This window comes from Phyllostomus discolor, chromosome 6 (assembly GCF_004126475.2).
Source record: "Phyllostomus discolor isolate MPI-MPIP mPhyDis1 chromosome 6, mPhyDis1.pri.v3, whole genome shotgun sequence".
Taxonomy (NCBI): Eukaryota; Metazoa; Chordata; class Mammalia; order Chiroptera; family Phyllostomidae; genus Phyllostomus; species Phyllostomus discolor.
In genome coordinates, this window is record NC_040908.2 from 167,563,782 (window position 1) to 167,588,515 (window position 24,734).

The following is a 24,734-nucleotide window of genomic DNA, read 5'->3' on the forward strand; positions in this document are numbered from 1 at the left end:
CCTGTGCAGGGAGCACAGCCTGCTGGCACCTTGACCTTCGACTTCTGGCTCCCAGGCTGCGAGGGACTCCCTTTCCACCCGGGTAAGCCCCCAGGCTGGGACGGCGTGTTCCGGCCGGGCCTCTCTCTGTCCCACCTTGTGTGTGTGGTCCTGTGCGGGGGTGTGGGTGGGAGTGTGGGGGCATGGCCGGGCCTGGGTGGAGGTGGGCAGGGGGAGGGTGGGGTTGAACTGGACATGTCCATGACCAGGCCGTCCCTCGGGGCTGCTGTTCTGTTTGGAGAGCAGCATCTGCCAGGAGGGCCGTGTCCCCTGCCTGGCCCGTGCCCCACCCCCGCCTGTGCCCGGGGCCAGGCAGAGACACCGCCCTCTTTCCCCTGTGTGCGCACCAGCAGGTAGGGCCGGACAAAGTCAGGAGCAGCCCCCTCACTGCCCCTGCCCCCCGCCCCCGCCCCAGGGGGAGGCCCCTGGGACTGCTGTGCGGCCAGCCGGCCGGCCGGCCGCCGGAGAGAGGACGGTTTCCCTCTCTGGCAGCTCTGGGAGGAAGCCTGTTTGTTTAGACAACCCCAAGGAAAACCATTTGGCCAAACTGTTAGTTTTAAACAGTTTACTTCCCTGGTGTTTAAACAAACTCCCACCCGGCCTCTGTGTCTGGTCGCAGGGAGGGGTCGGCTCTTTCTCCCTGTAGCGCGGCACAGGGCCCTGCACCCACCCCCGGGTGGCCCCAGGCCAGGGCTGCCGCTCCAATCCGATCTGGGTACGAACAACCTTGGGGATCACCTGTGGGCAGTGGCCTTGGCCCGTGGCCTCAGGGTCTAGGCCATGGGCAGTCTGCCTGTGGCCCGCACCGGCCTGGCCCGAGTCGGAGTGCCCAGCTCCCTCCCTGCTGGACACGGCCTCCTCAGACCCTCGGGTGCTCAGGCGGGTGTCCTGGGCTCTGCGTTTTCCTCATTTCCTTGGCAAAGCTCAGAGAAGAACCTCAAAGGCTCCGCAGCCAAAGGGGTGTGAAAGACCCCCCTTTGGAGTCAATTAACACCCACCAGTGTATCCCAGCATTTGATCGCTGGCTCAGCTACAGAGCTTCTTTCTGAGGGGCAGTGATAATGGGGGTCCCTGATGCGGGGGTGGGGGGTGGTGCACTCAAGGCTTTGTGAGTGGAGGGCTGAAGCCTGGCACGCCTTGTCCCCCCCTGCCCCCCCGCGGCTCTGTGCCTGTGGGGCGAGCCCCGCGGAGTCACTGATGGTCACAGCCACTCGAGTCCAGAAGCTCTTGGAACCGGAGGCCCAGGCCCCCGTCTCCGCTGCACCTGGGCCCCAGCTCTCCTTCTGGCACTGGTTCACCGATGGTCCGGCTCCCGGGGGGGTCTCCGCCTTGCGTCCCCAGGGGCACAGAGCCCAAGTCTGTGTTTCCCACCCCCGCGGGCAGCACCTGGCCCAGGGTCTGGCTGAAAACAGCCGCCTACAAAGGGGGTGGTGGCGTGACTGAGCTGCCTGGGCAGCATGTCACCCTTGGGCGTCCTGCGGGTGCCAGCGCAGGGATGACAGTGCTCGTGGGACCTCGTCTCCCCCCAGCTGCTGTGTGCCCTGAGGCAGGGAGCTCAACCTCTCTGTGCGCCAAGCTCTTCATTAGTAAATCATCCTCGGGGGCTGGAGTGAGGGCTGGGCCACTTCGGGTGCTGGTGCCAGAGAATCACGGGGGTGGGGCGGGCAACACAGGCTCCGGATGTGTTTTGGGACTGAGTGTCGGTTTCCATGGGGACCAGCGTTTTCTAGGGGGTTGCGGTTGAAGCGCTCCTTGAGGCTGAGTGGGCTCTGACACACACTCCTTTCTGTAAGCTTTTATTTACTTAATTATCTTTAGAGAGAGGGAAAGGGAGAGAGGAAGACAAGCATCAGTGTGTGGCTGTCTTTCGCATGCCCCCCCCCCCGCCCCCCGCTGGGGACCTGGCCTGCAACCCAGGCCTGTGCCCCGACTGGGAACTGAACCAGCGACCTCTGGTTCGCATGTGGGCACTCAGTCCACAGAGCCACACCTGCCGGTGCTGACATCCACTCTTACCTCCTGTGCAGTGAGCCTGCCTGGCCTCTGTGTGTGTGCCCGACAGCCTCTTTGGAAAGTTTTGCGGGTGCCCTCTTGGCCAGGACCCTTTCTGGCTGGGCCCTGGGGTCTCCCCATCTCCCCAGCTGGTGGCAGATGATGCTAGAACCTTCCACGGACTTTGGTGTATGGTCCCTTTGATGGTCAGAGCGACACAGGGACTCGTATACCCTCAGGGTGGGCTGCTTCCTCACTTACTATAAATGGGGAAACCGAGGCCCGGAGAGGGTCAGGGACCGGCCCAGAGTCACACAGCAGGGGCAGTGCCAGGAGGTCTCGGCCCTGAATTCTCCCTGTGTGCCCTAGGATGCTGGCTCTGAGCATGGCCTCGTGTTGGGGCAGCAGCGAGCAGGGGGCACGTGGCAGATCCCCAGGAGCCGGGAGGGGTGGTGCCCGAGCAGAGGGTCCCAGGGTGCGGGAGTGGGTGGCCAGCTCGCCCACTGGGGAGGTGGGGCAGGGAAAGCTTCCGGGAGAGGAGGAGGCATGTGGCCTTGGCCTTGAAGGACAGGTCGGATGTCGGCAGAACGTGTTGGGAATGGAGCCCAGAGGAAGACAGTCTGTTGAAATTCAGAAGTCCCCCCGCCCCCGTCTCCCTCCAACACACAGCCAGTCAGAACTTGCCCGGACACCTCTCACTAAATCCGTTTAGGATCTCAGATGTGTCCAGCGTAGTCAGTCACTCGGGCCACCTTGTCAGCCTGGCCTGCCGCCTCACGCACTTTTCCCAGGAGACCTGCCTCGGTTTCCCTGACCTGGGTTCATGGAACCAGTGTTGTCACGTGTGCGCCCTCTAGTGGAGGAATTGGGTTATGGACTCTGGGCCTTGGAGCAGGGGACTAGGGACCCGGTTCCTGCCCTCCCTTGAAGCGCAGGGCGCAGGGTCTGAGCGCCTGGCCCCCGTGGCAGGGAGCTGGCACCGAGGTGTGGGAGGCCGTCCGTGGCTTGACCAGGCACCGAGGAGACCGGGCAGCTGGCTGGGTCTGGGAGCCTGGGTCTCGGGGAGGTGCCGGGCTGGTTCTGTCCCTGTCTGCATCCCGTGATGCTGCGTGACTTCAGGGGGGGTCCCTCCCCATTCTGGGTCTCATGTCAAACCAGGTAAGCGGCCCCAGAATGCCAGTAGTGTTGTCTGCGCCTACTCTTCTTGGTTATGGGGGTCCTTGAGGGGAGAAAGGGCCAGAATGCGTGAGCGAAGGATGACCCCGCTCCAGGTGGAGGGCCACGGGCTGCCCCCAGCAGTCTCGGAGGTGTCCAGGCCAGGGTTGGGGAGCACCCCAGGGCCCCTGAGTCCACAGGAGGCTCCGTGCGCCCCTTCTGCCGCTGGAAGTTCTGATAAATCCAGCAGGGAGGATCCAGGACAGAGTCACATGTGAACACTGCCGGGTGACAAAGAGGAAGCCTGGGCCGCCCGTCCCCAGGAGCTCTCCCTTGACCATGAGACAGCCACCCCGGAAGGAAGCAGACTGTGATGACCTGTGGTGGGGAGACACGGAGCTGCCTTGTGGGTGGGGCGGGGCGGGGCTTCAGGGAGGAAGCCGCATCTCAGCGGACCCACAAAGGTGAGCGTGGAGAGCAGGTGGGACCCAGTGGGGGCTGGCTTGTAGCCAGGTGAGAGGCTTGCAGTGCTTGAAACCGGATGGCTGTGTGGCTTTCAGCTGGTTGCTCAACCTCTCTGTGCCTCCGTCTTCTCATCTGTACTGTGGTGGGACAAACAGTGCCAGCCTCACGGAGCTCCGATGAGGGCGACCTAGCGGCTGTGCAGGAAGGTCTAGTGAACGTTCCCCGACATCACCTGTCACTGCAAGGAAGCTCCTGGGGGCCTGCTGAGCCCCTCCCCTGCCCTGCCCGCCCCGGGCCCAGCCTCTTACCCCGCCTCGCGTGGTGTTGTGTCCACAGGGGCCGAGGAGGTGCTGCTGCTGGCGCGGCGGACGGACCTGCGGCGGATATCGCTGGACACGCCGGACTTCACCGACATCGTCCTGCAGGTCGACGACATCCGGCACGCCATCGCCATCGACTACGACCCGCTGGAGGGCTACGTCTACTGGACGGACGACGAGGTGCGGGCCATCCGCCGGGCCCACCTGGACGGCTCGGGGGCACAGACGCTGGTCAACACCGAGGTCAACGACCCTGACGGCATCGCGGTCGACTGGGTGGCCCGGAACCTCTACTGGACCGACACGGGCACCGACCGCATCGAGGTGACGCGCCTCAACGGCACCTCCCGCAAGATCCTGGTGTCCGAGGACCTGGACGAGCCCCGCGCCATCGCGCTGCACCCGGTGATGGGGTAAGGCTGGGGGGTAGGTGGGGGGTGGGCAGCCGGGCGGAACAGAAGTTCCGGAACGTTCTCCCGAGTCAGAATCCTTGGGAGGAGGGCTCCTTTGCACGCACATGGCTGGGCCCTGCTCCCAGGGCTGTGACTCAGGAGGCCTGGACAGGGCCGAGAACTTGACTTTTGACAATTGCTCACGGTCGTGCTTCGGCTGCTGGTCTGGGGGCCAGACTTTGAGAAGCTCTGACACAGGCTGTTATGTAGCAATGGCATAAGAGGTCCCGGAGACCTTGGGCGAGTCATTTCTTCCCCGGATGCCGGTCTCCACGTCTGCAAAATGGAATGGTCCGCAGGGTGATTTCCGGGCTAATCGTGGTGGCAACGTGGCGGCCTCTTCTGAGTCTGTTCCACACTCAGATGATGCCGTGGTCAAATATTTTCCTCCCTCCTCCCCCTGTGGGGTGGGCTGTGCAGTGGAGGAAGCTGCAGCCCAGAGATGTTCAGGGGCTCGCTCAGGGTGGGACCGGTAGGCAGGCATTGCTCCGTGTCAGCCACTGAAGGTCAGACTGTCCCCCAGGGAGGGTGAGGATGAGAAGCAGGTCCCCAGAGTGTGACAAGCCAGGAGGCGGAGGCCCTGGGTGCCCGCCCCAGGGTAGAGGCTGTGGCCTGGGGCTTGCTCTCTGCACTGCCACCAGTGAATGGCTGTCGAGTGACAGCCTCCGTGGCCTCCCTGTCCCTCCCTCCCAGCTCTGAGCCTGAGCCCCCTGGGGAGATGGGGCCGGCCGTCAGGCGTGCAGGATCCCGGGGCCTGGGGCACAGCTCTGGGGAGTTTCCCTGGTGCCGGACCCTCTGCCTCCGAGCTGCCACTGCGGGGTCTGGTTTTGCCCTTTGGGGTCACAGAGGACATGCCACCTGCTTTGCACAGGGGGACCCGTGGCTCCACTTGGCCTCTGTTTCCCTCTCGGTGCTCAGCCCCTCTAGCCCCCCGGTCCCTCGTCAGGGCGCCTGCTGGGTGGGCGAGGAGCCCGCGGCCCGTTTGAGTCCAGAAGCCCTGAGCAGTTAGCCCACACTGGGGACACCCCCATCCCTGGGGCGCCCCCGGTTTTGCCCCGGCTTGGCCCTCGTCCGTCCTGTCGGCCTCCCATGTGACGGGGACGGGCAGGCAGCAGGGACGAGACAGACGGACGCGCTCACCGCTGTGTGTGCTTCTCCTCCAGCCTCATGTACTGGACGGACTGGGGCGAGAGCCCCAAGATCGAGTGCGCCCACCTGGACGGGCAGGAGCGGCGCGTCCTGGTGAACACGTCGCTCGGCTGGCCCAACGGCCTGGCCCTGGACCTGCAGGAGGGGAAGCTGTACTGGGGAGACGCCAAGACGGACAAAATCGAGGTGAGCCCCCCCCCCCGCCCCCCCCACGGCATGCAGCGACCCGTATAGACTGCGCAGCCCAGCCCTGACTGCGCATGCGCGGCCCCGAGGCGCGCCGTAGCGGGTACGGTGGCTCAGATGCCATCGCGGGGGACACCGGGCCGCGGGCCGGTGGGCGCCCTCGCGACGCCTGTGCAGCTTCCTGCGAGTCTTACGCTGTGTTGAGGCGCCACGTCATAAAAAAGCAAGAGTCCTCACACATGCGGCGCCCAGCTTAAGACAGCACACGGTCAGCGTGGTGGGCGCCGGGGCGACCGCCGTCCTGAGTGGGGTGCACCCTTCTGCAGGGGGAGGGCGGAAGCGAGGATACGAACGTGCGTCTGTGCCGCGGGGTTTCCAGCCGCCCTGCTGCGTGCTCGTCATGGGGGGCTTGGGGCCGGTGGGCGCCTCCCCCGCAACCCCCAGTAGCTGTGGTTGCAGCCATTTCCTCTGGGAGTTCCCTGTATGTGATCGTTTTTAAAGGGATCTTGCTGCCCAAGGGAGTTTGAAGACACCTGTCGCTCAAGCCTCTGTGCCTGAAAGCGAGGCCCTTGTTTCCGGCGAGGTCAGCCGCGGGGGCCTCGCCCACACAGAGCCCCCAGCGCTGGGTGCGGGTCGGGGTGCGTGTGTGCACTGACCCTGCCGGACGAGGTGCAGGTGTCGCCCGGGTTGTAGTGTTCAATGGGGTGAAATGATCCTCGCGTGAAACTGACCCTTTTAACCATTTTAAAGCGCAGGGCACGGGGCATCCTGTGCCCTCACAGGGCGGAGCGATCATCTCTGCCGTCTAGTTCCAGAGCGCTCTCATCACCCCAGCCGCACACCTGTGGGTCCCCAGCTCCCCATCGCTCCTCCCTGCCCCTGCAAGCACTGGTGTGTGTGTGTGTGTGTGTGTGTGTGTGCTCGCGCACACATGCGTATATGCCTGTTCTGGACACTTCATGTGGATGGAATCCTTCGACGTGTGGCCTTCGGGGTCCGGCTTCCTTGTGTCACATGCCATTTTCCGGGCTCACCTGTGTTGTGGCATGTGGGAGAGCTTTGCTTCCCTTTATGGCCGAGTGACGCCCGCTGCATGGACAGGCCGAGCCGTGCCCGCCCCTGCACCTGCCGCTGGACGCCGGGTGGGTTTGCACTCCCCGGCGTGGTGAGCAGTGCCGCCGGGAGCGTCTGTGTGCCCGTGTGCTGTGAGCGCCCGGGTTGCATCTCGCGGGCGTGGGCCCAGGAGTGGTGTCGGGGGCTGTGCGGGGATCTCACGGCTGACTTGCTGAGGTGGCCTCCGACTGTCCCCATAGCCCGCGCCGCTTCACGGTCACCTGGGAGGCGAGGCAGACAGGGGCTCGGGCGGTGACGTGTCCTCGCCGACACTGGTGTCTTTTTGTTTCCTTGTTCGTGTGGATGGCCGTCCTGGGGAGGGAACGAGGAGTCTCGTGGTTCTGACGGCACGACCCGGACAACGGAGGGTGTGGGTGTGGGGACCGGTCATGCACCGGTCCCCCAGCAGTGTTTTGAGGAGTGTGGCATAGTCCCCATCTGTGGACCGGGAACTGAGATACTGTGACCTGCTCCGGGTCACACAGCATGCGGGTGACTTTCCACTGTTAGAATCAGCTCACCGACAGTGGCAGGCTGCTGGGCGGAATATACATGTCACCTGCCTAGGTCACGGGGAAGCAGGAGGGACAGGAGTCGGGAGCCGGAGGGCTGGGAGAACCGAGAAGTGTGTTAGAGTTTCAAAGGGGATGTCAAACAGTGATGTCGCTGTGGGCGGGAAGATGGGGTGGGACGCACACTGCGGCCGGCTGCTGTGGACGGGCCAGGAGCGGGTTACCTGTCAGTGTGGAGCCCGTCCTGGAGCCCTCCAAGGCGATGTTGCCCGAGCCCAGGTGTGCAGGGTTCTCTGATCAGACAGACCGGGGAGGTGCCGGGCGACTTTCCCATTCGGCTCCTCAGAGCCTTTCCTCCGCGTGAACCCACCGGACGTCTCTGAGGGGCACGAGGGGCCTTAGGGCGCGCAGACCGCCCCGACTGGGGACCCCGTCTCGTCGTGCCGTGGCTCCGATGGCAGCACACGCCCGGGGAGCGCTGACCCGGGCCCGACCGCCGCTGCTGCTGCGGTCTGTCCGAGCGTCCGGAGCTGACCCACGCTCCAGGGTCTGTGCTGAACACGGCTCCCATCCAGGGGAGCGGCTGACCGGATGCACACGGAGGCTGTTCCCCAGGTGAAGTCCACGCGTCTCTTCCTTCTGAGTGGCATTTCGGAATATTAGACCTTTCCGGCCTTGTTTTTCCTGGACGTGGATGGTCTTCCTCGTGGTGTGAACGCACTGCCTCCCAGTCCCCACCCCCAGCTCCGCTCTCCCGAAGCGAGGACCAAGGGTTTGAGCCCTGTCCCTAAGGGGCTGGATCCCCGGGGACACACGGAGCCCTCCCCTCCCCCCCTCCCTGCCTCAGCTGCCACCCCAGGGCGGCCCCTCCCGGGGGTGGGTTTGGTGCCCAGGCTTCCCCGAGGGGCTCGGCGTTGAGCATGTGGCATGTTGTCACCGGCTTGTCGTGCCTTCACGTGTGGGGCCGGCACGCGACCTGGCAGCACCTGGACTGTTCCTGGGAGTCCATCTGCCACCTGCCACCTACGGGGGACCCTGAAACGGCACAGGGTGGAACTCCGTGGGCCCACTTACGTGTGGGTTGGTTTCAATAGATTTATTTTCTCTTCTGGTTTTCCTGCTGACGTTTTCTTTCTCTGGCTTGCTCTGTTGTACGGACACAGCACGTGACGCGTGTCCAGACCTACCGCGGTGCCTCGGTACTGGCCGTTAATTCGTTCCGGAGCTCGTGGCGAGTGTTGACGCCGATGAGCGCCGAGCGCTGGGGAGCTCCTGGGAGACTGCAGTGTCCACCTCTGTTTCGTCCTGAGAGACAGGGGCGCCCGGTGCTGCGACGTGGTTTTTCTCTCATCAGAAGGGTTTGGCGAGTTCTGACGCCGACGAGGACCGAGGTGTGACTGACCGTGGGTGGTCGTCGACCACGGTACCCACGAGGCTTCCCGGCAACAGTTAGGCTGTCAGTAGTTAAAGCTGGGGGGTCAGAAGCCGGGCTGGGGTTTTCGACTACACGGGGGTGGTCGGCACCCCGACTGCTGTGCTGTTTAAGGGTCGGCCCGGTGGCAGCCCAGAGGGGCATCGGGAGGGGCGTCCAGCCTCCCGCACAGAAGCCCGCCAACCCGAGGCTCCTGGGTGTTGAGCCCGTGCGGCGCAGGTGCCAGCCCGGGTCAGACCCGCGTCCCCCGTCCCCCCAGGTGATCGACATCGACGGGACGAAGAGGCGGACGCTCCTGGAGGACAAGCTGCCGCACATCTTCGGGTTCACGCTGCTGGGGGACTTCATCTACTGGACTGACTGGCAGCGTCGCAGCATCGAGCGTGTGCACAAGGTCAAGGCCAGCCGGGACGTCATCATCGACCAGCTGCCCGACCTGATGGGGCTCAAGGCCGTGAACGTGGCCAAGTTCATTGGTGAGTCTGGTCGGCCTCCAGCCGTGGGTCCGCCGTGCCAGCGGGTGTGATGAGGAAGCGACAGGGCTGTGTCTGTCCCTCGGCCCACGAGCTGCCGGCTGAGGGGGCGGAAGTGTCCCCCCGGGGCTCCTCGCTCTGGGGGCGGGCAGGACAGGAGACGGCGAGAATGTCTGGTCAGGGACAGATGGGCGTGGGGGCTGTGTGCTGACCAGGGGCGGCCTGTGACCAGCCCTGCCGGCAGTGACTGTTGCGATAATGGCTCACGTTTACTGGGTGTCTGCTGTGCGCCCCAGCGCCCAGAGTGAACCTACACGCTAATTACGGCACGGCCCCATTTACCGGCGAGGAGGGGGTAAGCCATGCCCGGCCGGCCTTGCCCTCGTTGCCAAGATCTGCAAACAGCCCACTTCACACAATTTCATCTCTTTACAATCAGGGTTCCAAATGCAGGTCAATAAGCTACACTGGAGAGCGTGGCGTCCAGGTGTGATGGGGCCAGGATGAGGGGACTGCGGGCTCCTTGGGGCAGGGGCTCTGACCCCAGTGGGGGCCCCAGGGCCTGGCACGGCACCTGCCCCTTAGACGTGCTTCGCAGACCTTTGTTAGATGAGTGAATGAGTGACCAGCGAGGACCCAGTACCTGCCTGCAAGTAGTTCACCAGCTGGTGGGTGAGACGCCCCGTAGCTGGGCTACCAGCCGGGTGGCTGTAGCTGGGATGGTAGCGGAATGCCCAGCCTTTGGAATTCAAGGAGGTCACCTGAGCTTGGGACGTAAGGGGCAGGTGGGGAGCAGGGTTTGCCGGCAGAAGGGACGGCGGAGCAGAGGCCTGGAGCGGGGAGGCTGTGTGGGCGGAGCTGGGATCAGCTGCTGCTTCTGCCTCTCTGGGATTGGCCGTCCCACCTGCAGTGAGGGGACTGACACAGCACCGCCCCCCTCCCATTCTTCTTCCCGTGTGGGCCCACCCGTGAGCGATGGGTTAAAAAACAAGCGAAATCCCGGAGATCAGAAAATAGATGCATCCACGGGGGTGATTTAAAGTTGGGAAGTTAGGCTCCTCCTCCTCCTCCTCTCTCTCTCCTCTCTCCTCTCTGTACCTTCGTCTCTCTCGCCTCACAGTGTACTGAGAGGGATGGGGAAAGGGTGCTTTTTTTTTAACTGAAATATTAACATTAGATGGCAGCCCATTGTAAGAGTGCCCCGGTAGGTGGGTGAGACAAACAGGCCGGCCAGAAATCAGTGCCCGTGCTGAGTGGCACCTGCTTTAATGAAGGAGAGGCGCCTTGGCCGTCCTGGCCGCACCTGAGCTTTTGAGGTCGCCGAGAGTCATCGGTGACCCAGAGGAGGCATCTGGCTGGGACCTCAGACCCCAGTCGTGTCGGGCCAGGAGCCCCGGCCCGGCCTGGTGAGGGATGACTGTGCTGTCATTTGCCTCGTGGTGCTACTGCTTCCCCCGCCAACCCGGGGCCCGAGCTCAGGCTGGGAGCTGGGCCCCCTGGTGGTTATTCTCTCTGAGCTGCCTCCTGACTTCCCGATAACCATGTCCCTCTCCACCTTTCTGTTTCTCCGACCGAAAAGCGGGGATGGGACTAGCTTCCCCCTACCCCCAGTCGCTGTGTGTCAGAGCCGGTTAACACCTGGGGATCCGCTGGGACCCTGTGTTACTGCCAGGCCGGTCCCAGGGAAGACCTGGGGTCCCATCACGTCCTCCCAGTGCCCCCCCGATCTGTGCCTGGTGAAAATAGAGACGCACCCGACGGAGGGTGAGTCTCGGCCCTCCGCTGGGCCACTGATGCGCAGGCCCGTGGGTTGCCTTCCAGGGACCAACCCGTGTGCGGACGGGAACGGGGGCTGCAGCCACCTGTGCTTCTTCACGCCCCGCACGACCAAATGCGGCTGCCCCATCGGCCTGGAGCTGCTGAGCGACATGAAGACCTGCATCGTCCCCGAGGCCTTCCTCGTGTTCACCAGCAGGGCCACCATCCACAGGATCTCGCTCGAGACCAACAACAACGACGTGGCCATCCCGCTCACGGGCGTCAAGGAGGCCTCCGCGCTGGACTTCGACGTGTCCAACAACCACATCTACTGGACAGACGTCAGCCTGAAGGTGCGGTGCCCGGCACCCTGTCCTGTGTGTCACTTCCTGTGCGTCACTTCCCGTGAGCTTGGCCCATAGTGGGACCACTGCAGAGGCTTTTACACTTTAAGATCTTATTTATTAGCCCTGGCTGGCATAGCTCAGTGGATTGAGCCCGGGCTGCAAACTAAAGCATCACAGGTTCAATTCCCAGTCAGGGCACATGCCTGGGTTGCAGGCCATGGCCCCCAGCGACTGCACATTGATGTTTCTCTCTCTCTCTCTCTTTCTCCCTCCCTTCCCTCTCTAAAAACAAATAAATAAAATCTTTTTTTTTTTTAAGAGATTTTATTTATTTTTTAGACAGAGAGGAAGAGAGCAAGAGGGAGAGAAACATTGACTGGTTGACCTAGCCTGCAGCCCAGGCACGTGCCCTGACTGGGAATCAAACTGGTGACTTTTCGGTTCACAGGCCAGCACTCAATCCACTGAGCTACACCCACCAGGGCAAATTTTTGAAAATACTTACTGTAATTCAACTCAAGCCAACAAAATATTAGCTCCTTCAGGGGCCAGTTTGCTGAACCCTATTCTGAAGTACAGTATTGAGCAACTCAGAGTTTAATCATCTATCTTTTGTTTTTTCATTTTAATGTATTTACTTATTTTTTTAGAGGGAGAGGAAGCGAAGGAGAGGGAGAGAAACGTCAGTTGGTTGCCTCTCACACAACCCCAACCAGAGACCTGGCCCACAGTCCCCATGTGCCTTGCCTGGGAATTGAACTGGCAACCTTTCGGTTTGCAGGCTGGTGCTCAGTCCGCTGAGCTGCCCCGGCCAGGGCCAACAAATTGTCAGAGTGTGTGACAGGTTCTGCCACACGGATATTCCCCGTTGCACCTGACTGTTACACTGCTTTAAGTGTTCTCTGGTCACTTTGACTTTTCCCAGCTCTGAATGACCACGGTAGTGAGGTCTCTGCGTGCAAGGCCCCTGCTATATTTCCGGTAGTTCCCTATCTTTTGTGTTTTTGTCCATGCCTTTGGAGACAATTTCAGGAGGAAGAGTATGCACATAAGCATAGCCTAATGTTCTTTTGCAAATGTTTCTATCTTGCTGCATTTGAAGAGTTCACCCCCAAAGTCTCGTGTGTTGCTGGTCGGGTCCCCAACTCGGGGAGTGGCGGCCCCAGCTGGCGGAGCGGCTCACGGGTCAATGTCTGGCTCCTAACCTGCACCCTCCATCCCTGCCCGCCCCCAGACCATCAGCCGCGCCTTCCTGAACGGGAGCTCGGTGGAGCACGTGATCGAGTTTGGCCTCGACTACCCAGAAGGCATGGCTGTCGACTGGATGGGCAAGAACCTCTACTGGGCGGACACTGGGACCAACAGGATCGAGGTGGCCCGGCTGGACGGGCAGTTCCGGCAGGTCCTTGTGTGGAGGGACTTGGACAACCCAAGGTCGCTGGCCCTGGACCCCACCAAGGGGTAAGGGCTCTCTTTGTAGACCAGTACTGGCCGCCTCTAGTTTGGAGGTGGTGAGGGCTGGCTGGACCCTGGGAGGTCATCTAGGTCACGGGGGAAAGCCAGAGCGGAAGGACAGAACGGCAGCCGGGGCCTTGGGCACTGTGCTGGGCACGTGGGCTGTCTCCGTGCAGCGTCCAGGAGGCCTTCGGGGGGCGGCTGTTTCTGTCCCTGGTTACACAGAGGCAGCAACTGAGGCTCGGGAGCCCAGTGCCTTACCCAAGGTCACGGAGCCCATTGGAGCAGGGCTGGGCCACGAGGGCCTGTCCTCCTTCTCTGGCCCCGTGTCCCCAGACCCCACCATGTCTCAGAGCTGGCTTCGGGCCCCCTGGATTCCAGGCTTCCTGTAGGCCCCTTAACCAGGGGCTGACGCCTGCCCATTTATCTTTGTAGGCCTGGGCTCTGCCCCCGGGCGCTGGGGCCCAAGGGGCCAGGGGGGCATGTCTCTCTCCCACTGAGTCCCCTTTTCCGAGCGGCCGACACAGGGCTCCTCCCATAAAGTGTCAGAGATGTGCAGGGAGCCCCTAAAACCCTGCCTGGTGTGTGCTCTGCTGGGGGCGGTTCTGGGGGGCAGACCCGAGAGGCCCTGGTCTCAGCGAACGGGCAGGGCAGAGGCATGCCTGCGTCTGGAGTGAGGATGACTCCTTCCCTGGAGCGCGAGGAGGCCGTTTGAGTCCTGGCCCCCCAGTGCCTGCCGCCTCAGGGCCCTCTTCCCCGCTCTGTTGGGGCGAAGGGGCCTCACGTCCCGCCTTGCCCACGCCCGCCCTGGTTCCCCTGCCGCCCGGCGTCCTGTCCGGCTTAGGGAGTGTGTGTGTCCCTGACAGAGGCACCCGGCCGGGCGGTCACCTCGTCGGTGCACCTGTTTGTGTCTGTAAATGGGGCGACAGCACCTCCCTGCAGGTGAGCTGCTGCGGGGGGCATTCAGAAAGCAGGAGGCGGCCCCCGGAGGGACGGTGCGGCTGCGGCCTTCCCCGGGACGCAGAGGGCCAGCCTAGCAGGTGGTGGCGGTCGTGCTCCCTGCTGCCCGCGGCCGTGCCGTGAGGGGCACGCCCCTGAGCCCACCTGGCCTTCCCCCCCCCCGCGTCTTCCAGCTACATCTACTGGACTGAGTGGGGCGGCAAGCCGAGGATCGTGCGGGCCTTCATGGATGGGACCAACTGCATGACGCTGGTGGACAAGGTGGGCCGGGCCAACGACCTCACCATCGACTACGCTGACCAGCGCCTCTACTGGACCGACCTGGACACCAACATGATCGAGTCGTCCAACATGTTGGGTGAGGGCCAGAGGGGGGGGTCCTGCAGGGCGGGGTGGCCTCGGTCTGGAGCACCACGGGCCGCCTCTCGGTGCCCACTGCCCTGCTGTGGCCTCTGGCCGGCGGGTCCCCAGGCCCCACGGGCAGGGTGGACGCACCCCAAGGGCTCATCCAGCCCTGCACCCTCTGGAGGGCTGTCCCTCTCCGCGCTGCACCCCAGGCGTGTGGGCTGAGGCCCTGGTGACCGCCGGGCCCAGTGCTGGAACTGGCTTCCGGCTCGGCCCGGAGCTGGGGCTCCGATGCGGCCAGACCTCCCGCAGCACAGGTCATCACCGACACGGAGACCGGGCCGAGGAGGTCACAGGGCTCGCCTGAGGTCGCAGGGCGCCGCTCGGACCCCAGGGCCACACACGTGTCTCCCCCAGTGAGAAAATAATCAACTTGGAAAATTCCTGAAAACACGGAAAACTGTGAAGGAAAGTTAGAGCCATCCATGATTTCACCACTCACTGATAACCAGTGTTTATGTTGTCATTTCTTTTCCGTTTCAATGTTTTGTTTTGTTTTAGTTTCAACGTTTTTAATTCGTTTGAAGTGATGTTCTTTTTTTTTTAAGATGTCACTTATTTTTAGAGAGGGAAGGGAGAGAGAAGAGAGAGAGAGAGAGAGAGAAACATCAATGTGCGGTTGCTGGGGGCTGAGGCCTGTAACCCAGGCATGTGCCCTGACTGGGAATCGAACCTGCGATGCTTTGGTTCGAAGCCCGCGCCCAATCCACTGAGCTATGCCAGGCTAGCCAGGGCTTAAGTGATATTCTTAATTGTTACAGACCTCTGTACTTTTTAGAAATAATTTTTAAAACATCGCTCCAAATCATGCCATACATAATTTCCCGTGTCTTACTCCTACGTGTGGCTAGTGCGTTCTCACATCACTAACATGTTTCACTGGCTGTGGAATAGAACACGCGTGAAGAAGCGTTCACAGGGTACATAGTTATCAGACAAGGGAAGACCTGGAGAATCACAGCCGGGTGGAGGGACAGCACGTGCTGGGGTCACCCAGGCCCTGGGCGTGTTCTCCCCCTCCCCCGTGACGCGGCCCCGCCGGCACCCTTCCCACGGCGCCCGGTGGTCCCGCCAGCTCCGAGCAGGCGTGTTCACGGCCGCGTCCCCACTGCGGCCCGGTGCTGTGCGGGGCGCACAGTGGGGACACTGCGGTGTGCTGTCGCTGGCTGCTGCCTCACGAGCCCTCTGCTGCTGGCAGCTGGGGAGCCCGCTGCCCTGACTGCTGTCTCTGTGTGCTAGTTCTGCTGTTCCAGAACATTCTGTCCATGTGGCCACACATCACATGCTCTTCATCCTCTGCCTTCTTCCGGTCTAATGACTGTGAGATTGACCCCGTGTGGTCATGACTCGTTTTTGTCGCGACGTCATTTCCCCCACATGAGGAGCCGCTGTCTTTTTGTGCATCCTGCCGTGGATGGACGTTTGGGGCGTCTCACAGCCGGCGGTTGCTGCGCGCACCCTGGTCCGCGTTGCCCAGGTGCACGTTGCGAGCGTTTGTCCTGTGTGGGGCTGTGCCGCTGCCTGGCCCTGGGGCCGGGGCACGTCAGCGTCCGCTGACCCTGCCCGTTTCCCGGTGTGGTTGAGCGTTCCGGCCCCAGCACAGGCTGCCAGGCCTCAGGGTGCCCCGTGCAGTGGCCGGCCTGCACCGTGGCTGACGACGCCCTGCCTGTGTCCCCGCGCAGGTCAGGAGCGGGTGGTGATCGCCGACGACCTGCCGCACCCCTTCGGCCTGACGCAGTACAGCGAGTACATCTACTGGACGGACTGGAACCTGCACAGCATCGAGCGGGCCGACAAGACCAGCGGCCGGAACCGCACCCTCATCCAGGGCCACCTGGACTTCGTCATGGACATCCTGGTGTTCCACTCCTCCCGGCAGGACGGCCTCAACGACTGCGTGCACGGCAACGGGCAGTGCGGGCAGCTGTGCCTCGCCGTGCCCGGCGGCCACCGCTGCGGCTGCGCCTCGCACTACAGCCTGGACCCCGGCAGCCGCAACTGCAGCCGTGAGTACCCGCTCTGCCCGCTCCGCGCCCCCTGCGTCAGGTCGGGCCAGCCCCGGGGCGGAGACACACTGGGTGCCTGGGCCCATGCTGCCCGGTGCCACCCGGAGGCCTGGGCTGGGTGGAGGACCTGCCGCCTAATCCTGCCACGGTGCACGAGCCACGCCCCCAGCTGGCATGTCCCTCGGGGGCATCTCCGACTGTGGAAACCAGTCTGGGCGTGGGAAGCAGTCACGCAGAGAAGTGGGCCTTGTTCTGAGTACTTTTATGTATTTGAAGATTTTGTTTACTTTTAGAGAGAGGGGAAGGGAGTAAGAAAGAGAGGGAGAGAAACATGTGAGAGATACATGGATCGCTTGCCTCTTACACGCTCCCAGCGGGGGACCTGACCCGCAACCCAGGCATGTGCCCTGGCTGGGAGTCGAACCGGCGACCCTCTGGTTCACAGGCCAGTGCTCAGTCCACTGAGCCACACCAGAAAGTGCCAGGGCCGAGCACTTTCTACAGCACTTGTTTAATCCTCAGGCCTGCAGGGTGGGAGGTATCACTGTCCCCATTTCACAGAGACGCGTAGTGACCCGTGCAATGTCACAGAGCTGCCAGGGTTCGGGTTTGAAGCCGGCAGGTTGGCTCCAGAGCCCCTGCTCCTGACCTGGTGCCGCGTGGCCCCCTGGGCCCGTGTGCGGGCCTCACACGGACCCCTGAGTTGCGTAGGCCTTTTAAAAAGCGCTCGTTTCGGTGATCAGAAAGCGAGGCTCAGAGAGCCCAGGAGTGACCTTCCCCTGGGCCACAGGGAGAACGGGCGTGTCCCCTTGGCAGGCTTTCCCCCAGGACACCAGCGGCCTCTGCACAGCCCGTGTGACCATTTATGAAGCTCCGTGTCCCCTGGGGCCTTGTCCGAGGCGGCTCCCACAGCCCTAGACGTGAGGAGCGCGGCCTTCCTTAATCCCGGTGGCACAGACAACGGGCCTGAGGCTTCGAGGCGTTAAGGGCTTGTTGGGGGCCCCCAGCTGGTGCGTGATGGGCCTGGGGCCACAGCCTGGGATTCCCCACTCTCGGGCTCCCTTTGGACTAATTGTCTCTCTCCCCCGGGCGACATAACCTTGAAGGATCACGCAGAGGTGGGGGTGACCCACCCCCTGGAGGGGACGTCTGTGTCCGGTGCCAGTGGCCGGCAGACGCAGGGCAGTCGCTTGACCTCTCTGGCAGTGGCTGTGACTAGTGGCCTCCTCCACACCCTGAGGCGTGGCTTCTGCCGCGTTGCTCACTGACAGCCTGAGGAGCGGAGCGCCCCTTCCTGGTGTCCCTGCTCGCTCCGTGTTGTCCCCAGCAGTCCCCTTGTGCATATGGTGACGCAGGGCGAGTCACACGTCCTCCGAGCGTGACGCACGCTTGCAGGGGAGTCTGGTGCTTGCTGCCTTCCTTCCTCCGTCCCAAGTCTCGGCAACTCGAAGAGGAATGCATATCTATTTTTAAAATGACACGAACTCATGAAACATTGCAACCGAGATACGTGTTAACAGGGAGAGTAAGGTTCCCTGCAGCGCACCCCCGGGAAGTAGGTCTCTGTGCGCCCGGCCTTCCTCCCGCGTGCACTGGGGGGTGCGTGCGCAGCTCCGCCCTCCCTGCGGCCCCCTCTCCTGCTCCCGGGAGCTGACCCGCCCCACCCCCATCCGTTTGCCTCCCCCCAGCGCCCAGCACCTTCCTGCTGTTCAGCCAGAAAAGTGCCATCAGCCGGATGATCCCGGACGACCAGCACAGCCCGGACCTCATCCTGCCCCTGCACGGGCTGAGGAACGTCAAGGCCATTGACTACGACCCACTGGACAAGTTCATCTACTGGGTGGACGGACGCCAGAACATCAAGCGAGCCAGAGATGATGGGACCCAGGTAGGCGTGCTGGCCGGTCGGGGGCTCGGGGACGCGTCTGCCAGAAGCTCGTCACCCTGGCGGCTTCCAGGCTCCGCCCACTTTTCCTAGCGGAGGGGCCGCCCACAGAGCGCAGTTTTGGGTGAACAATGACTTGGGCTCTGGCAGCGAAACCCTTAGACTGAAGACGTGTAGAAGCTGGATTTTATAGTTTTTGAAGTAGCTGGTGGCAGGTGGGGGGCGGGGTGTCAAACCTGGTGGGTTTTTTTTCCTCTTTCCACCGTGGCTTTCTGCCGGGTAGGTGGTGTTGCTCACCCTGGATTTGTTCCCGTTTCACAGGAATTGTATAGTCCGTTCTGCTCTAAGGCAGTAGAGGCGTTCTGGAAATCTCCACGCTTTGCAGACTCACCCAGCACAAACCTCGGGGCTCGTGGGGGAAGGGGCTGGGGCCCGCTCCTCGGAACTCCGTCACGGACGCACTAGCACGAGGGTGGGAGCTGGATACGGGGGCACCGTTTCGCGTGTGTGTTCAACAAACAGCTCAGGAGGAGAATGCCCAGTGGAGACGGTGCTTCCCTGAGGAGACCTGAACTTGGCCGAGGGCTGGGCTGTCTGTCGCTGCCTGCGGGCTTCTGTGAAAGCAAGGAGTGGGCGTGGGGGCTCACCGGGAGACAGAGGGTGCTGGGGGTGGGTGTGTTTTCCTGCTCGGCTCTCAGCGCTGGGTGCACTCACCTGGTGCTTCTCACGGGAGCAAATACAAAATCCACATTCTGCTGGAATGGTCCGTGGCACATCACCGCGTTGGAGCACATACGGGTTTTCAAAACCCACATTCTTGCAAGAACGTGGATCATGTGTTGCAGGAAGGAGCTTTCACCGCAGCCTCGGGGCTTGCCCGGGGTCTCCTCGAGACGGGGAACGGTCACTGCCTTCCCATCAGTGTTCTCGGCTCGTCCTGCTGGCTTCCAAAGACCCCCTTTACCAAGGCCGCAGAACCGGAGGCCCCTTTCAGAGCCCAGTGGTCCGTGGAGGGGCGCGTCCTCCTGGGCAACTTCCGGTGCAGTTGGAACCGGGATGGAGAGAAACGCTCGGTGGCGGAGAGTTCCAGACGGTTTTGGAGTCTGTGGGGCAGATTTTGCTGTTTTCTCCCCCCTTGCTGTCTGGACGGGCTGGCCCCCGCCATCCTCTCTGTGGGTGCAGAGCCTGGTGGGAATGGAGCTCTTTCATCCTGCCAGGCGGCAGGTGACAGCCCTGCCAGTCCTTTGGAGAACGGGGAGGTGCTAATTGGTGGGCCGGGCATCCCTGCTGAGAAAGTTGCAGGGCGCAAATTGCCTTGGAGCCTCACCCGGCATTCTTCCGTGGGGTCTGGGCCCTGGAGGGTTGGGGGCCGGACTTGGAGGAAGAAGCCCTCTCAGGAGCCGCTGCGGGGTTTTTGACTTAATTTGGAAACGTGGTTCCCTCCTGGTCTCGTGCTGAGCCCCACCTCCGGTGGCTGTGGCTTCGATTCTCCTGTGGGCGGCTCCCTGCCCGGGTCCCACGGATGATGCTTTAAATGACTCTGTGCTGGGCTAGGTTTCCTTTCCTCTTCGTTCGAAGCTTCTCGTTGTGGCGCACACCCGTGACAGGACATTGGCTAGTTTTTAAGCGGGCCGTGCGGCGACACTGAGTGTGTTTGTGTTGCTGTGGGGCGCAGACCGCCTCGGTTTCAGGAACCGCCCATCTTCCCAGACTGGAACTCTGCCCCCCGTCACGCACGCGGCTCCCCCCACTCCCGCCTGCCCCGGGCACCCGCCGTTCTACTTCCTCTGTGCATTGGGCTGTTCTCGGCGCTTCCCGTGGGTGGAATCAGACACGTATGAAATCGTGTGTCTTTGTGTGTCTTGCTTACTTCACCGAGCACGAGGCCCTCAGGGCTCATTCCCCGACAGGGGAGCAGCTGTCGGGGTTCTCCCCTCCCCGAGACTGAGTGGTACCCCGTCCTGTGGACGCACCACGTCTGGCTCTTCCGCTCCCCTGTCAGTGGACACGTGGGCCGGCCCACCTACGGGGAATGTATTGGCAAGGAGGAGGGTGTTGGTGTCGGTGTTGAATGAAATTCTAGTTAGAAATGTTGCATCAGCCTATATATTGTTACTTGCGTTGAAGTTGAGGTTTTATCAGAGTGTCTGAACATTAAAGATTGTCCCCTGGGGGAGGGGCGCAGGCAGCCCTTTGTTTCACGGTGCTGTTTTTTTTTAAAGGCATGAAAATCTGTGGGTTTTTTTTTTAAGATTTTATTTATTTATTTTTTAGAGAGGGAAGGGAGGGACATAGAGAGAGAGACATCAGTGTGCGGTTGCTGGGGGTCATGGCCTGCAACCCAGGCATGTGCCCTGACTGGGAATCGAACCGGCGACACTTTGGTTCGCAGCCTGAGCTCAATCACTGAGCTGCGCCAGCCAGGACCATGGTGCTGTTCTCAGCCAGCTCTTCTGATGGCTGTGTCCCAAAGTCCGTTTTCAGGCCTGGCTCCCACAGCACCCTCCCCGGGCTCTGCACCCTCCCCGGGCCCTGCACCCTCACCCTCACCAGACCTTGGGCCCCAGCTGCTCCCTCGGAGAAGAGGGCAGTGAAGGCTGCCCCCTGTCCCGCACACTGTGTGCCGGCCTCCAACGTGTGTAAACAACAGAGATTTGAGGGTCTTAACCCAAAACCTGACTCTGAGCAAATGAGGAGGGAGGGAGAGAGGAGCCGTCTTCAGGGGGGGTGGCCGTCCTGGGTGGACTGTTCAGCCGTGGGGTGTCCTTCGTGCGATCAGGAACAGGATTGGGAGAGGAGGGCCTGGCCGGCCTGGGCACTGAATTCCGAGTGGGTGGGCACCGGTTTCACTCTCCAGGGTGCTCGTGGGTAAGAGCCACGCGGCCGGGTGGGGATTTTGACTTGCGGCCTGCACACGGGTCGGGTCCGGGGCCCCAGCCCCCCGGCCGTGCCTGCAGCGGCGCCCCTCACTGTCCACAGCCCTCCGTCCTGACTGCCCCGAGCCCCAGCCAGAGCGCGGACAGGCAGCCGCACGACCTCAGCATCGACATCTACAGCCGGACGCTGTTCTGGACGTGCGAGGCCACCAACACCATCAACGTGCACAGGCTGAACGGGGACGCCATGGGCGTGGTGCTCCGCGGGGACCGAGACAAGCCCAGGGCCATCGTCGTCAACGCCGAGCGAGGGTACGAGGCCGAAGGGGCGGGAGGCCGCCACGACGTGGGGGGCTGCACCCCGAGGGGCTGGGCCAGCGACCCTCTGTTGAACGTGAGGCTCTCGGGCTGGGCGGGGTCTTCTGCCCCCGACATCCTGGTGGGTCGGCAGCTCCTCCCAGGGTCCCCGCCACAGCAGCTGGAGCAGGACGAGGGAACCACCCCCTTGTTCGTGGTCGCCGCACAAAGCAGGGACACGCAGGGATGGTCTTGGCAGGACGCAGGTGTGGGGAGGGCCCGGGTTTTGCTGAGGGACACAGGAGGCGTGTAAGCTTTGTGCCATCCCCATCAACCTTGAACCCCATGCAAAAATCCGTTCCGTTAGTTAGCATCACAGGTGGTAGCTGCTTATTCACTCACATATGCTCCACCACGGGGAGCTCACTACCTCACAAGCTGGCTGTTCTTGGGCACAGCTTCAGTTCCTGGGAGGTTTTTCCCTCCAGGAAGGAGGGTGGCTTTCCCACCTGCCTGGTGGCCTTCGGGTTCTCTGATGGGCGGGAAGGCACCCAGGATGTGCTGATGGGCATGGACTTTGAGGGCCGAAAGGGAACAACCAGGGCGGGAGGGGGACTAAACCCACAGGACAGGGAGCTTGGAAATGAAGCCGAGCTCCTAAAAGTCTGGGGGCTGGAGGCAGGAGCCCGTGGCTGTCTGTAAGTCCCCTGCGGGACCGTTGCGCAGGGTGGGGCTCAGCGGGGGCCAGCCGCCACTTGCCGAAGCTCATCCCAGGGGTGGCGGGGGCCAGGCAGACCCCGGTTGGAATCCTCACTCTGTCACTGTACTGCCCGTACGACCTCGGGCAGGGGACGTAACCTCTCGGAGGTTCGGTGCTCTAGTCTGGAAAAGTGAAGATGACAGTCGTCCCAGCCCCTGCAGCGCACGGGGGTTGGCCAGTGGAAGCCCCCGTGACACAGGTGGTTGCTCAGGAACCACATGAGCCGCCCTCCGTGGGGGCGGGGCCTTCTTAGTAGCTTGGGGGAGCAGGGGGGTCGAGAACTAGTCCTGGGGGTGTCACAACAAATGACCACACACTGCGGGGAGGGGGGTTGCTTAGAACAACAGACATTTATTCGCCCAGTGCCCGAGACCACCGGCCCCAGCCAGGTGTGGGCAGGGCGCCGGCCCCCGCTGCCCCAGGGGAGGGTCCTCCCTGCCTCTCTCCGCTTCCTCGGGCTCCCTGTGTCCCGGGACTCGCGGCTGCTCCGCTCCAGCCTTTGTCTCCGTTTCCACGGGGACTTCTGCGTCTCTGCACGGCCTCTCCTCTCTCCTCTAAGGACAATTTCACGGGATCTGGGACCCACCCTGACCCGGGCTGGCCTCATCTCGATCCTTAGGTCCCTCTGCTAAGACCCTGTTTTCAGATAAGGTCACATCCCGAGGTTCCAGATGGACGTGGGTTTGAGGGTGCACCATTCCACCCGGTACGGGGCGTGACCTTTGGGCTGCAGGGGCCAGCCCCGAGAGGCCGGGCCGTGTGACCAGCAACGTGCCAAAGCGCCTCTGGCTGCCTGCGGGGTCCGGGGCTGGACTGTCCGGTGGTTCGCAGGCTGGACCCTGGCCGGGGCGACGGCAGGACGCGGGCCTGTGCCTCACCCGCTGCCCTCCCGCAGGTATCTGTACTTCACCAACATGCAGGACCGCGCGGCCAAGATCGAGCGGGCGGCCCTGGACGGCACGGAGCGCGAGGTCCTCTTCACCACGGGCCTCATCCGCCCCGTGGCCCTCGTGGTGGACCACGCGCTGGGCAAGCTCTTCTGGGTGGACGCGGACCTGAAGCGCATCGAGAGCTGTGACCTGTCAGGTGCGTGCCCTGGGCGTCCCGGGGGTCGGGTCCCTCGGTGGCCCACGGATCTGGGCTGCCCGGGGACGCCTGGCCTTCCTGGTCACAGGTAACAGTGGTGGCAGTAGTCACGGTCGGCAGGGCCCTACTGGGAGAGGACACGGGGCTGGGGTTTCGTGTGCACCTCATATCGTCCCACCAGGAGTGCTAAGGTCCCTGTGTGGCAGAGGCCAAAGATGGGGCTCAGAGAGGGTGAGCGAGTTGCCCTGGGTCCCACAGCGTGGGGTGGAGCAGGGGCCCACCCCGGCCTCTGCCTCTGGTGCCCAGGCTCACAGGGGGGCTGCCTTAGAGCAGGAGGCCTGTGGAGAGGAGTGAGAGTCGGGGCTTCTGGGGCCTTTTCTTCCACGAGATGGGGTGGGGGGGGCGGGAGGGGCAGGAGGTACCTTGCTTACAGGGGGCCAGCGACCAGGATCCGTGGTTGGGGTCTTAGTTCCCTGACCCCAAGGCTGGTCCAGGTGGGAGCAGGGCTGTCTGAGAGCTGGTCTCCGATCTGCCCCAGCCCCCAGCCCCGAGGTGGAAGCCCCCCTCCCCCCCGGCTCCCTGGCAGCCCTCTCTCCTCCCGAGCTATGCCCACGCTGAGCTCTCAGGGTCGGCCGCTGCTCAGAGGGCACTGGTCCCGCCTGCAGGGGCCAACCGCCTGACCCTGGAGGATGCCAACATCGTGCAGCCTGTGGGCCTGACCGTGCTGGGCCAGCACCTCTACTGGACGGACCGCCAGCAGCAGATGATCGAGCGTGTGGACAAGACCACGGGGGACAAGAGGACCCGCGTCCAGGGCCGTGTGGCCCACCTGACCGGCATCCACGCCGTGGAGGACGTCAGCCTGGAGGAGTTCTGTACGAGGGGGGTGGGCGGCGGTGTGGGGGGCCGCCGGGGGAGGCTGGGCACGCGCTCACAGCACAGCGACCCCGAACCAGCGCCCTCAGGGGAAGACGGGAGGTGGGGCCGGCGGGAAGTGGTGGCACTGCGGCCCCCGTTCTCTTTCTGGCAGTCAGCCAGGGACCGCTCTGGGCTCCCCGAGGCCGTGCTCAGGTCCGCCCCGTGCTCCCCTCCGCCCTGGTGCCAGGTCCGAGTCTCCGGCCTCCTCCGGCTGGAGGACGCACTCTGCTCCTCAAGGGCCCGTCTGTGCGTCTCCCTGCTGATTGGCTCAGCTGGGCTGACTGGGCAGTTGCCTTGGTTACACCTGCAAAACCCGGGGCACACCCCAGTGCTAGGGGTCAGGGTGGGCAACTGGAGGGTGTTTAGGGCTCTCTGCCTGCCACAGCCGGGCTGCGCCCGAGGCCCTGGGGGAGCCAGACCCCTCCTTCTCCACGCACGCCTATCCGGGCCCGTGCGGATGGTGGGGGGGAGGGCGCCTGTGTCTCGGTCTTCTCATCCTTCCTTCAGTCAGGATGCCTGGGCTGCCCACGGGGCGAGTGGGGCCACTGCTGCCCCTGTCCTGTGATGCCCAGGGTTCGGTCACCGTCAAGGCCCCCGGGGGTGCCCCTCTCACCAGCCTCCCTGCAGCCCCTTGGCCTCCCACTGACCATCTGCCTGCTCCCCGGGGTGCCTCTGTCCGTGCCTGATCCCCTT

General features: G+C 63.2%; 1 protein-coding gene across 1 annotated transcript in view; it reads left to right on the forward strand.

The window, feature by feature from the left end:
- Positions 1 to 24,734, forward strand: part of LRP5 (LDL receptor related protein 5) — a 90,536-nt gene that overhangs the window by 51,056 nt on the left and 14,746 nt on the right. The window contains 11 exon segments of the mRNA XM_028514676.2: positions 3,988 to 4,384; positions 5,587 to 5,758; positions 9,075 to 9,291; positions 11,110 to 11,399; positions 12,628 to 12,854; positions 13,982 to 14,166; positions 15,896 to 16,219; positions 17,908 to 18,107; positions 21,084 to 21,292; positions 22,933 to 23,123; positions 23,789 to 23,998. Of these exon segments, the coding sequence (XP_028370477.1) occupies positions 3,988 to 4,384; positions 5,587 to 5,758; positions 9,075 to 9,291; positions 11,110 to 11,399; positions 12,628 to 12,854; positions 13,982 to 14,166; positions 15,896 to 16,219; positions 17,908 to 18,107; positions 21,084 to 21,292; positions 22,933 to 23,123; positions 23,789 to 23,998 (2,622 nt within the window).